Consider the following 15,247-nt stretch of genomic DNA (forward strand, 5'->3'; position numbering starts at 1 on the left):
GTTCTTTGTTTAATTAACATTTAGTGGCACTTAAAGTGAATTATAATTCAATATAAATAAATATTACTCTATTGAAATAATCAATAGAATACAGAAGAAAAAAATTAAATTGTTAACTACTACTTTGCAGGCATGGTGCACATGCTTACTTACCACTCAATAACTACCAAAAAATTTTCTATTCGGGTAGATTATTTAAAGATATTCCATAAATTCAACTCATTTATTTCATTTTAAATCAAAACATACATAAAATACTGTATTTGAGTGAGCTCTTATATATTTCTTGTTAGTAGGACTTTGTGCAAGTCTTTCTGGGTAGGTACGAACCACTCATCAGATATTCTACCGCCAAACAGCAGTACTCAGTATTGTTGTGTTCCGGCTTGAAGGGTGAGTGAGCCATGTAATTGCACGCACAAGGGACATAACATTTTAGTTTCCAAAGTTGGTGACGCATTGGCGATGTAAGGAATGTAAAAAATATTTCTTACAACGCCATTGTCTATGGGCGGTGGTGACCACTTACCATCTGGTGGCCCATTTGCAAACACTATATACAAACAGTGCAGAATGTTAAATTGACAAACCGGCATAAAACTCGGTATTTACTCTTTCATCAATCATACATGCACATATACATACAAGAATTAACTGTCAAAACTATTGAATTCATTTGAAATTGGTTAAGACCTAATAAAATCGACACACTTATAATTGCTTTCGTGTATAAGCTACTCTCAATCCTTAAATATATATAAGATAAAGAATCAGATCTAAATAAATGTTTTAATTTACCAAATTGTAGCAATATATTTGGCAGTATATTTTTTTCCTTTAGTCTGATCACTCGACGTCGGGTTGTCAAACAACATGTCATAATTATTGTATTAACTATTTGATGTTACCGTGTCATGTGTACCAGCGTTGCAGAACTATCGTTAGTTTGACTACGAAAACTTCAGGATATCGATAGTATCGTTTTGATCAATACTATCGATAGCCAGCGATTTTTTGATTGTATTGGTTTTTTAATGTAAGTAATGTATTTTAATCGCTAGACTCAAGATTAAAAGATAAAAGTAAAAATTTTTCATTATTCCTTATTCCGCACAAAATGTCTTTATTCTAAAAACAAATGTTGTGGTAAATTTAATTTCATTTATTTAAATATACACTGTAGTTGGTCTACTAAATTACTTATCTTGAGAAAGCAATACTATCGGAAATTACTGGCTATCGATAGCACAAAACGTTCGATACTATCGATAGTTTAGGTTAAAAGTCATGGTTTTTGCAAAACTATCGATAGTATCAATAGTATTGCTCATGGGAAACTATCGATAGTATCGATACTATCGATAGTTTAGGTTAAAAGTCATGGTTTTTGCAAAACTATCGATAGTATCAATAGTATTGCTCATGGGAAACTATCGATAGTATCGATACTATCGATAGTATTGACACGTGACAATACTATCGATAGTCTATCGATAGTATCGCTTATACCTTAACTATCGATAGTCTATCGATAGACTATCGATATGCAACACTAATGTGTACGTTAATTTAATAGCGGCTTTCTTTAAGAGCAGTGCAAATTCTGTGTAAAGTATTATAATTTATTCTTTGCTTACCACGGGCAACGTGCACTTTGTGGTACCCCTCAAAACCTCATTATGATAATTTAAATAACTTTGTTATAAATATGGTTAGATTATTACTATTTTGTTAATATAATTTTTATATCGAATATAAATAAGGTTTACAATACCTATATTATTTTATAAGAATAGTTTTGTAAATTAAGAAATAAGTATGTATTTTATTAGTAAATAAAACGAAATGAATTTATATTTTGTTTCATTGCTTTGTTACAAAGGTAGTAAAGTACGTAATTAATAATCCACATCTGGGCAAAGGTTTCATCTTCTTTTGGAGATCACGCTGCTCCACTATGGGTTGACATACATGTGACAGATTTTCATTCGCAGGTTTTCGTACGATGTTTACATTCAACGAGATGAGTCATAAACACATGAATTCAGCAGAGCCATTGAACTCGAAATCCTGATGATTTACTTTTTCTTACCACTGGGCCCCCATGGCCCATTCAAATAATCAATGATAACTAAACTATAGGCGCTGTAAGCACATTTTAATAAGCCCATTTTAAGAATAAGAGGAATAATAAACTATTTTTTATACATAATTACTATTGTAAGTAAAATATTTGAAGATTGGTGATGTTTATATCATTTTAGGCAGTCAGCATTTCTCTGAATTTGATTTCACCAGATTTTTTATAACATTTTCTGTTGCAACAGCAATAAAAAGATACAGCAGTTAATTTATATGACTACAACATACAGCGAAGATATGAATTATGAACTGAAATAATCTGCATCAAAAATATTATTTAAACTTTAACTTAAACGAGATGGCGCTGTTAGTAGCAATATTTAACGAATATGGTGTTCTTTTTTTTTAATTTGTTTTTTTTTTATTAAGATATTAAAATAAATCCAATTTATAAAATATTGACAGATTACAGTTACATAATTATACATATGTTGTTATCTAACGTAAGTTTTTTTAACTCTTATAAAACAAAAAAGTATAAAACAAAAATACGTCTATGGTTTTATTCCTTCGAAAAACATCGATACAGAGTACTTTCATTATATTGCACAATATTCCCAATGCTTCTTTATATTAATAAATCAAAATATTTTTTTATTCATATAGGTAGATAAACTGACTTCCGAATCGTCATTCTACGTATTAAAGGACTTTTAACTGTAATATTTTCAGGTATCCCGAGGTGGTATTATATTATATTTTCCTTTGACGTAATATTATGATTAACCATATTTGCTAGACCGACACTAATGCTTTTCAATTGTTTAGTTTTATTTATTAATAACTGTTAAGATTGTTGATATACATAATACTACTTTTCGCCCACTGGGTGGAGGGTGGCAGCGGTGCCATATATTTGGTATGTTTCAATTATATGCTAACTATAACTATGTACACTACTTGATTAGTATAATTGTAATATAATACAAATATATTATAAATATAATATATATGTTTAAACTAATAATTATGTAACATAAAATTCAAGATGTGAATGTATAAAAAAATGTCTCCTTTTTAATAATAGTAATCATTTATTTTAATATAAAATTGTAACTGAGTATAGTTACAATAACAAGTGTACTTGATATTAAATTTTAATCGGAAGTCATGGGAAAAAAATTCACCCCATTGCAATAATATATTCGCATTGATGTAAACAATAGATCACCTGCTCCCAATACTTATCGTTCCCCGCGTCATTAGTTGTGTGAAAGGAACGGCGCGCGCGCTCACACGCGTTGCGCACGCGTCGCTCGTCCGCGCACTAGGGGCGATGGGGGAGTCAATAACGCGGTAAAATCACTATTAAATAGAAGATTATATCTCCTATTGTAGAAGATTATATCTAGTGAGTAAGAATATAATGTTTTCATATTCATTTCCGGTAAATAATATTTACCCCGCTCAAAATGTACTTTTTTACATAAAAAATATTCAATAATCTTATGGCGTGATGTGTAATGAAGACCACAACATCGGCAGCATTTCAGATGTCACGAACTAACTTATACCTACATTGGCAAAATAATCGGTGACTTTTCGAAAGCCAAATTAAAAATAAAAATTTAGTTAGTTGTCAGTCTAGTAGTGTCAAAATGAATTTCCCAAATATAAAACAAATTTAAGTTAAGTACGGAAAGCCTAATCACGCTGTTAATATTACAAGATAAATATTTAATTACTTATACAAAACAAAAATCTTTATTCAATATGAAAATGTGTATTACTTATTGATTGAATAATCTACCACAGGTTCGGAAATTAACACCTCGGACCTGAAAAGAACCGGCGAAAAAAACTAGTACCTACTGATATCCCGATTTAAATTTATCGCATAACTTACAAACAGACTTGTGATAGGAAGTTCTGTAATACTAGGTTTATAATACAATTTTCCATTTTATGCTCGCGTGGGTACCAGCCACTGATCACAAATCCTATTGCCAAGCAGCTATGCTTGGTATTGTTGTTTCGGTTTGAGACTTAACACCATAGATAAGAGATGGTTAATATATCTCACAGTGCCAATTCGTCTATGGTGATAAGCATTACCATCAGGCCGATTAGTCAGTCTCTCTACCTATTTCTAAGATGAAAAAATTTGTACGAATTCATTACTAAACGGTTCAAGAAATCGTATAGGTAAGTATTGTATTATTTATTTATGATGTATAAATATACAATATACATTTGTATATTGAAATCTTTATTTTAAAAGAGCATTTTATTTCTACATATTCAAAGAAATGAAACAATAATATTAAGATACAATAACAAAACATATATTTACAAGTACCGTCGATCAGTCAAGACCACTAAATGTCAACGTACAAATATACTTATCATAAAAAATATAATACATTATCATATAATGTTTCAATTGAGTGATGTATTGTTGCTTGAACCCTAACACGGTGGTGTAGGGTATAGTTTGAATATTTCAAGTGAATATGTGAGTTTGTATAGCTCTGTTCCCGTGTGAATGCGGGGTGCACGGGGGCTGACGAGGGTGGGTACCGTTTAAAAATTACTGTATTGACAATGCCGCGAGGACTATTGTTTCTTTATAGCGGAAAATTGCGTGGGAAAATTCGAAATGATTCTGTGGTTTGTATTGAGAAAAGATAAGATACGAAAATATATTTCATCCTTTATGAGCTTGGCAGTATAAAAATATTACAGCGCCCGTTTTGCTGGGCGTCAAACGTACATGTAATGTAACAAAATAAATGTTATACTATAAGCAAACTCATTTTAAATTTTTTTTATATATTTTGGGCTCGTGTAAAATTTGTTATTTGTACTACAAATACTTCTTAACAACAATTGCGTAAGCGTAAATGTCTGCCGTCCTTTAACTGGATAATAGATTAACGGTCCAGTAATTGAATAATATATAAAATTGCACACCGCGAAACGAAGCGGCAATGGTGTCATATTACCGACAAGAAATAAAATTTTGATTCCGCAGCTGTAATTATTTCTTGGACATTTTTAATTTTATAATATTAGAATATACGGGTGTTCTTGTGATAGCTAAATACTTAAATAAAGGTGAAGACAAGTTCTCTAGAAATATACACGTCAAATCATTTATAAATTAATATGAAATCATTACAATCGCTCAATAAATGTGCAATAGGCTTTCGCCACCAAATTTGAAAGGCTTACCAAAAACCTGAACGCAACCACTGAGAAAACTCAACTAAAATGTAAGCATATAGAGAACAGTAGGTATACAATTTTATTAGTTACATACGGTACATTTGGATCTTAATTATTTTACATCTCTCCTTTTTTGAGGCACTTATCATGAAACGTAGCATACTGACAATGATTTTGTTACCAGCTGTTAAATCGAAAAAAAATAATGTTAAATATTTGCATATACCCCTGATATGTATTATTAATATAGAACAAAACACATTGAAAAATCTCCATCTTTTTTATTCGAACAAATTCAGAGGCATGTTGATTTAACCGCAAGAATACTGGAAGCATAAAGAGAACACGACTTCAGGCTAACTCATGTATTAAGAACAGGTTAAATAAACACAGACAAACGTATTCCCACAGGGAATAAACACTCACAGTTAATAAAATGTATATTTTATACACTCGACTTGAATTTTTCGTCCCAATTCTTTAAAAAGGAGCATTTCGCGTACAATAGTCCTGTCACAATGATTCTATACACCTGCCGAGTTCTTCTCACGCCTACAAAAAAACGGGTTAATACTTAAAGTCGAAAAAGCTTGATGCCCACGTTTTGGGATAGTTTTTTTGTATTTATAAGCGATTTGAATCACATGCAAAAATACTTCGAACCTTTTTTTTATACATATTTGCAAAATGTTCATATGATTTTTATTACAGTAAGAAAATAAATTAAATTTTTATACAGACATTTTTTAATAGACCTACCAGCAAACTTAAAAATAAAAAATAACATTTGAGATAATAAGAATTGTTTTGATAATATTTATAATTATTATAATGATTTTTAATTTTCTACATGAAAGTACTTCGAGAGACCCAAAGTAAAAACATCCCAGCGCTGGGTAAAGGCCACCTTACCACACCCCTTGAGTGAATTTTTAGGTCTAATTCCACCATATTTCCAACAATTTCCAATGTGGGCTAATAATGCAGATTTCCTTACAGACATGGAATTTAAAAGAAAAAAAAAACAAGCACATGAACTACGGAAAGTTCGGTGGTTTTCCCCGGGTTTAGACCCGTAATCATCGGTTGAGATTCATATTTTCTAGCGAGGCCATCCAGTTCGAGAAAATCATACCAACTACTTTTCTATAAAACCTAGGCTAGGTTTTCGCAATTTAATAATACGTTGTAACAAATATTCGTATCTCCTTAACTTAGATGAAACAAACAGAGGTAGAGCGAGATATATCCATGCCTTAACTAAATTAAATTATACCGATAATCCGTCCCGTTCAAAAAACCAAAAAAATATCGTACCTATATAAAACTATTCACATAAACCTTCATGTTATATAATGATTAAAATTTTAACACAATTCGTTTTGAGTAGATTTAAGAATGACTTTGATATATTTAATACTATAGTTACAAGGCGGCTCTTCAACGAAATAGGATCAAAAAGAAGACAATGAACTTTAAAGCATGGATTAACTTTTTACTGTATCGAGTCTTGGGATAACTATAAAAAGATCGCGTTAGTATTTCTTTACAAAAGAATAGAATCGTGCGAATTATTCCACATCTTAAATTCTTTCTTCTTTAAATATGTACGAGATAAATATTAATCCTATACCTGATACGAGCATATCACATATTTTTTTAGTAACTTTAAAAAAGTTCTTAAGCTAACTATATACATAAAAAATTACAGTCCTCTGCCGAAATTTTTTATGCCTACTGACGACCAATCGCTAAAAAGCGAACTAACCCAGGGGCAACAACTAGTTTTATGCTATAAATACTTATACGTTTTATGTATATAAGTTCAAGTTGTCAAGTTTTTATCTCGTCTTGATGATCTCTACATATAAGTTCACAACTAAAAATATTATTGGTAAGAGTTATGAAAATTTTAAGTAAAGTGCGTAATATTTCCATCAATATATCAGAAATTAAATTCGCGATACACGGGAAGTGTGGCACGCTTTTCGTTTTATCCCCAAACTTTTCCTTCACAATAAGCTATTGTTCGACGAATGAAATTGCGTTTCCCTAATTGACGCTGCTTCCCACCGTGTGCCGGCCACGCGGCCTTTTCAAACATATTATACAAATAACGCAAGCATATTCCGCCCTTATTACCATCGCTGCAATAGCTATGTTCCTGTATACACACTTCTAACTAACATTTTTGACTCAAGTCAACCCTCTTTGATCTTAAATGCAGTTGTTTTCATTTTTATCTGTAGAGTAGTAAGGTCTATTTTTAAATTTAAAGAATGCTCATGAATCGTGGTATTGTTGTGATATTTACAATTTTATTATGCAGTGGCGTTAGTTTTAATACAACAGAATATGGTTGAGATTTCTATAACAATTGGTGTTTGTATATTGGTGGTAGAGTGAGTGCGGCCGCACAGGGCGGCGGCGATGCCGGTCACGCGGCTGCACACTCCGCGACCGGCGGTCGACGCGTGCGCACGTGTCTACGTGTGCTCCGCATGCGTGCCCACTGTGCTAATTATATCAAGTTCCTGAAATTTTTGAAAGTTATACCTTAAACTGCAAAGTGCTTAAGATAAAACATTGTGTAATAGTGATTTAATTTAGGACAAATCCTATAAGCTTTCATTGCGGAAGAGTCCAAAACTTTGTGAAACGGTGTTTTTCGGATTTTAATAAAAATATCAAGTTTATTAAAATTTTTTACTATGGAGTACCAAAGGCATATGGAATCCAATTCGCTTCAGCAGCCTCAACCACAAAACCCACAGTGGGGCTACGGTTGGGGACCTCCAGCACCTCCTGCGCCTACGCAGAGGAACAAGCGCACACACTCCGAAAGTGAAGACGACGCTTTTTCTGAGGAGAGCAGTAAAGATGCGCAGTAAGTACATAGTTTTGATTAAAAAAATCACTTAACTTCTTCTTTATTATTTATTTATTTAAAGAGTTTTTGCATTTCCTTCGGACGGAAACTTTATAGATAACAAGCAAATCAACTTATTAACACAAGTTTATTTTCAATACATACTGAACTATAAAATACTTTAACAATTTTTTTTTACGAAATCTCACACAAAAATCTAATTGTTTTCATGAATAGTAGCAGTTATGTCGTAGAGGCTCTACACTTGTAGCTAAGCTACGCGCTACAGTTTACAATTGGATTGCTTCGAGTATTCACCTTGCTACGACCACTTTGCTATTAGCACGCTGTAATATTTAACGCAAAAAAACTGAATAATGTTTTTGTTTGTGTTATATTACTGATAGCTCTGGCTATCTGGCTGAGTGAGTGTATATTTAAAACACTAATGCGCAAGTTAAATCCAGATAATAGACCAAATATCGTATATTAAAGAGAAGAGGCATGAATCATGATCCATTGCATTTATAGTGTATTTTAATATAAAAAAACCATATACTTTATTTGTATTTATATTAATTAATATTGCAGTAAATCATTTATAAAAAGACTTATCTAATAGCTACTTACTAATCAATAACAAAACAAATATAAGTAAAATAATATTTTTAATAGTTATTCGCAATGCTGAATAATTTAAATTGTATAAATTCACTTAAGAATTTAAGCACCGACATTAACCATTTATATGTGACATTTGAGAGCGTTTATGCCGGATGATCCGTTTTCATAGGTTTAAACAAAAATACCGTGTAAAAGTTCAGTATCTTACTCACACACGCGCTTGTTTATCGTTATATTTTGAGGGTTTTACCTTTTACTGTAATCATACAATCTAATTCTATAAAGGAATTTAAAAAAAATCTTATATTTATACACGACTAAAGCCTTAATTAATTTATGTAATAAAACATCTACGGTGCGAATTATGACTAACGTTAAATGTTAGCAATAATTAGTTATTTCTCTCTCTCACATAACATTCAGCCTGTTTACAAAATGCCCGTAATTCATATAAAATTTCATAATTAATTGCAGATCGCCAGGAGGAGACTCATGTCAGCTGATGACACGGAAACGTCGTCGCGGCGTCATCGAGAAAAAACGAAGAGACAGGATCAACACCTCGCTCACAGAGCTGAAGCGTCTTGTTCCAGCTGCTTGTGAAAAGCAAGGCAGCGCTAAGCTGGAGAAAGCCGAGATATTACAACTGACCGTCGACCATTTGAAGATGCTGCACGCTAAAGGTAATTAAAACGATTAAATTATATATCTGCTCTACCCATATTTGTAAGTCTATTATCATCACACAAGAGATTGCCTGTAAGCGAACGCTATTAATGATAAAACTGACTTTGCGTACAAATCATTTTCTATTTTCCACATAAGTTGTCATTTTTGTATATAACAAGAGGGTAAATATAGCAGATTGCTTATTGAATTACTTACCATTATTCTATGTATATGCTCTTGGTGTTATACCAAGTATTCGATTTAAGCGACATTTCCCATTTTGCTTTTTTACATAAACTTACGAATCATTCATTTTAGTGACTGGTAGATTGGAAGCACGTAATTGTAGTTACGTAAGCACGTTTTAACCGTTAGACGTTTATCCTGTCATTTGTGCGTTCAAGAATCATTTCCGTTTCCTTTAAATTAAACAAAATCCCGTTAAGATTACGCAAAAAATATTTAAGTTGTACAAAAGTAAATTGAATTGACTGTTATTATATGGACTACTTGTTGTATTACTTCTCTATGAGTTATTTTTAGCTTTTATTAACTCTGACGTTTTCGTTAGTTTGTAAATATAATTGTAGCGGTTCAATAAAATTACGATAACGAACGAATGGTGGAAATGATGGAAATGATTTTTTCTCTCTCTCGATGAAAATCGACTCGATGAATTGTCGCGAAATTACTCAAAATATTTTGACATTCAGTACAGTAAACCTGAATGTATAACTGGAATTAAAACTCTGATCCAACGTTAATTCTAAGCCCAAGTACTTCGGGAGTAAGTGCAAAATTATTTAAAGTAGCTTAATAATTAGATTTATATTTTCGAGTTCTAAATAATAAATACAGACCGTTGGGACAGTCATTATGCCCATGATTTAGTACCTGATAAAATTGAACTAATTATTTAAAAAACCAACGTATATCCGGATATACAAACCCTTATTGCATTATTTAGAAATATGTCACGTAATTAATTTAACATATAAATTACTAAAACATTAACATCTAATATCGCACGCATGCAATCCTTATCAGTTTATCATTTACACTGAGTTCCCACGCTTCTGTGACAGGTGGTTACAAAAACAAAGAAAGCTTTCAACCTTATTGCTTTAGTCATAGAGTTCAAAATGTACTTCAGTGTACATTCTTGGCCATTTTTTTCGGTTACTTTTTGCTATCCCTTTTTTTTATTGGCTTATTTCAAATGTTTGCTTCCGTGAAGCAATATTGTATTTTATGTATAATTCATAGGATTTGCTTTCAGTTTTAATGTAGTTACCAAAATTATATAAATATATAAAAGTAAAGTAACATAACAACACCTGTATACACGTGCCACTATAAGGCCTACTCTTTTGAAAGTATGGAGCTTACTCTATCACGCTGCACGAATGCCGGTCGATGGGTTAAAATATATATCCGACGTAGTAACCACAAAATAATTATAAAGTAAATAACTCTTCCTTCCGCCATGAAGCCATTGACCTTTGAATTATTAAAAATCTCGGCAGCACTTTTGCGGTTAAACTTTGCGGTCAGTAGCCGTCGGAAGTAGGGCTCATTCATTATGTTGATTATTTTCCATGACTATTTTAACGAACTTTTTTGCTGTTAACGACAAGAAAACGTGCCACCTGAAGATAAATGGTCTGTGACCATAACTTGGACACTAGACAAGTTATGTCGTAGTCCTATATATATTAAGCGGAACTGTTTTGCGGTCGAATTAAGATGGTCAAACCTGTTACAATTTTCGCAATATAAATTGTAAAATAAAAAAAAAGTTTGTTGAAAAACGTTAAATCAAATGAAAAACTAGTAAATCGAAGTATCAAAAACTAGTAAATCGAGTATCTAAAACCACATCATAATAGGTCCGAACACAATTAAAAGGCCATCGCTAGTCCACCAGGTAGAGGGGACAGACGGACACGCACCTGGCGCTAGAAAAACTTAACAAACAGGAAGTGGCCGATAACCCGGCTTAGTGATATGTGATCTATTTTTTTGTCTCTTTCGCACTTATAAAGAACTACCCGAATATGAATCAATTTATTGATTTTTAATATTTGTATATATAGGTTAGTTAAATTTGGTAGTAAAATTTGATAGATTTATTAACTAACGATCCATACAATCCAATTACATATCTGTTGTGAAGTAACGTTAAAATAACTAAGAATGTATCAAAATTATGCTACCTAGACTTAAATTTGAATTCCTGTCATACAACTCGAATCCGAAGACACGTACAGTTACTCTAAGTAAATTAAATTTCGTATGTTCGTGTGTGGGGGTCGAGGCTTAGATTAGGAAAATACACATTCTACAGACTCCCTACATGCATTCTTAATTACAGAATTATGTTTTGCAGAGTTTCGTATAATTAAAATAATATTAGTATTAATAAATAAATAAATTAATTAATATTGTACAACATCACATACATTACTCTGACCCCAATATAAGTAGCTAATGCACTTGTGATATGGAAAATCAGAAGTAACGACGGTACCACATACACTCAGACCCAAGACAATATAGAAAACATGAACTTTTTCTACATCGATTCGGTCGGGAATTGAAGCCGGAGCGGCGCAACCATGAAAACCGGTGTACACACTACTCGACTACGGAGGTTGTTAAATATTATTATTATTATTATCAGACTAAGACTGATTTACAATAAAAACCGTAAACAATAAATTGGTACCAGCCACCATTATTCAATACGAATTCAATGAATCTGAAACTAAAGATAATCTCTTTTCGAAATGGGGCTGCGTGGGAACCGAACCCGCGACTGCGTCTCACTCACCCCACTGAGGGACGGTCCCTCTGTAGTCAAATAATACTCATAATGTTAGTCCACTTTGATTTCATAAAATGACTACTTGACTATTCGTTACTCCCCCCCACTTTTGCCACTTTAACTACTAACACATACGTAATATTAATAATGAGAGTATTTTTTTTATTGTTTGTCTAGTTTGGTGCCTTTGCACCGTACACGGACGGACTAATAATTACAATTTTTATTACTTTTTTATACATGTTTCATTACCACGAAGACTTGCATTATTTCTTCATTTGAAATTATTAATTTTAGTCTAAATTACTGAAAGCTTAACTTACTCAACTTAAACTAAACTTAACAGCTTAACACATATAAGATATCTATTAAATTAAACTTCCAAATAACATTAACGTAGAACTAAATCTAACCTCCTAATTTGCATCCCCTTATTGTATGTATCCAACAAGCAACGGAAGTAAAGAATGCTCCACCGAAAGGGTAGTTACCCCACCTGTATCTAAAAAAATGCTTAGGAAAAAAACGAGGACCCTACGGAAGTAATGGAAGAACACAATAAGTCAGATAACCAAAGACTTCCTATTTAGTTTCTTAATTATTATTTTTACTTGTACATATACTATATTTATTTTAATTTTAAATTTATTTAACTCACCTACAAAATAAACCTATACAAATATAAAGATAGCTGTTTTTAAACACGTATTACATGTAAACCGATTGAATATTATGAAATTAAATTTGTAATATTTTATTCAGCATGTTTCACAGAAGGTTTTTGGCTAAACAATATGATACTAAATTATTTAACGTATGACGTAGACAGAGCATCGCGTGGCCGAGTCTAATAATATTAATATAAAAAATTATAACTTAAGACTTTTCATAATTAAACTCAAGCAAAATGGATGACCGTATTTTGAAGCTTCTTTTATTTGGTAGAAAATTCGCAATCATTTCTTTAGATATTTTTAACTTGAAATAAAACTAGTTTTTAACGGATTTAATCGCGTATATTATTATCGTGGTCACGGGCAGACGAACACTGCAAAGTGCTCGAAACGTCGGGATGTTAAAATAATTAATATACGCGATTAAATCCGTTAAAAACTAGTTTTATTTCAATGTGTAATAATCGCGAAAATCTAAGACAACATTATTTTTAACTTTGTTCTCTTAATAGCAGATTGGAGCACAATAATATTTTAAAAGCAACAAATGTACGCAATAATGGCCGAGCACATTGTCAGCTCTGCTACTTCTTGTCCCGGTGCCCTACTGACTCCAGTTCGGAACCCCTCGTTTCTTTTTCAATGGGTCTAGAGGATAGCGGATCTTGTTATTAATTTTTTACCCCACGGAAGGACGCCGGAAACTCTAGGTTCCCGTTACGAATCTCTCTCTCTCTCTCGCACCGTTCGTTACTAATTATGCATCTCTCTCATATATTGCGTAAGTCAGGGAGGGTAAATATGAATGGACTTGTGTTTTCTTGATTTCGAATGAATTTCTTTTTGAAAGCTTTTTGTGTACTTAATAAGCGCATCTGCAAGAACAAGTTATTTTTATCTTCAACCCTTACATTTTCATCGACTGCAGCTGTAGTTTGCATAATAAAAATTTGGAAATACAAAACTTTATTTTATGAAAGAATAGAAACCGGACAATGAGATGGGACGTGATGGTCATCGGTGACCTCTGCCTCGGTAACGGCACCATTACAAAGAAATCCAGTACTACAAGTATTTATCTTAAATCTTGTTTGCGAACTTATACTTAAGAATGAATATATTTTTTAATGAAAAAAAAACCAACCAAGCTTAAACAAAATATATATGCGTTTGAAATTGTCGTTATAATATTATCTGAATCATGAGTTCTCAGATTAGAAATAGAAAGCCTAATAAACTAATAAATCAATATTTGTTTGCAGGTTTAGACACATACGCGTACGATCCTCAACGCTACGCCATGGACTACCACAGCATTGGCTTTAGAGAGTGTGCAGCTGAGGTCGCACGATACCTCGTTAGCTGCGAGGGATTGGACATCCAAGATCCTTTACGGCTGCGGCTAATGAGTCATCTTCAATGCTTCGCTGCGCAACGAGAACTAGCTGCAAAGTCAACAAACTGGGGCTATCCTCAGTACCCCAGTGTACCTCAACCCCAGCATGGCTACACAGATTTGAGACAAGAACCACCTGCGTCGACAGCTGCAACGACGATATCAGCACCTCCAGCGATCGCCGCTCCTCTCTCCGCTGCGCCTAGCTATCCCCATTACCCTCCAGGACCACCGGCTCCGCCAGGTCCCTCGGTACCTCCAGGCCCACATCCCGCCCCCACGGCACCCCACTACCCCGCTCCTTATCCGCATCATCCACCCCATCACCAATACTCACAGAATAGTTCAAAGCCGTATAGACCTTGGGGTGCGGAATTAGCTTATTAGAAATTGCTCAAGAAATTATCCGTCGGTAGAAAAAAATGTTGCATAAATGTATAATAGCGAAAATCTATAAAAATTATCGATATATGTAAATAAAGTCGCTCTTGAACATTTTAAATACTAAACTAACGAGTCATTTTTAGTATTTAAAAAGTCGACTGGACTGATTTCGTATATTGAACATTTCGCCGAATGATAAAAATTTAAATATTGTTGTCGATCTCAAAGTTTAATTTGAAACATCAATTTTGAAGACTGTTTTTAGAATAAATAATATTTAATAAGTTGTGTGATACATATATAGTATATTGATAAGTTTATCATTAGCTTAGAAAATATTGGGACCAAAAACCAAGCTTTAATGTTATAATTTCATAAATATATAAAGTGACACCGTCTTCTTCTCGCTTATGTCTAACTGTGTATGTTTAACAGGGACGAAACCGTTTCATAGTTAAACGTTTTTGAATTCACTTAAAATTAAATTGTGATTT

General features: G+C 32.7%; 1 protein-coding gene across 1 annotated transcript; it reads left to right on the forward strand.

Annotated features, from left to right (window-relative positions):
* The first annotated feature begins 8,021 nt into the window (after window positions 1–8,021).
* Window positions 8,022–14,756, forward strand: LOC125063849 (hairy/enhancer-of-split related with YRPW motif protein). The gene is made up of 3 exons (XM_047670515.1): window positions 8,022–8,197; window positions 9,278–9,486; window positions 14,236–14,756. Exons 1-3 carry the CDS (start codon window positions 8,022–8,024, stop codon window positions 14,754–14,756), a joined length of 906 nt encoding a protein of 301 aa, XP_047526471.1.
* Window positions 14,757–15,247: the final 491 nt, after the last annotated feature.

Source organism: Vanessa atalanta, chromosome 1 (genome assembly GCF_905147765.1).
Source record: "Vanessa atalanta chromosome 1, ilVanAtal1.2, whole genome shotgun sequence".
In the NCBI taxonomy this organism is placed as follows: domain Eukaryota; kingdom Metazoa; phylum Arthropoda; class Insecta; order Lepidoptera; family Nymphalidae; genus Vanessa; species Vanessa atalanta.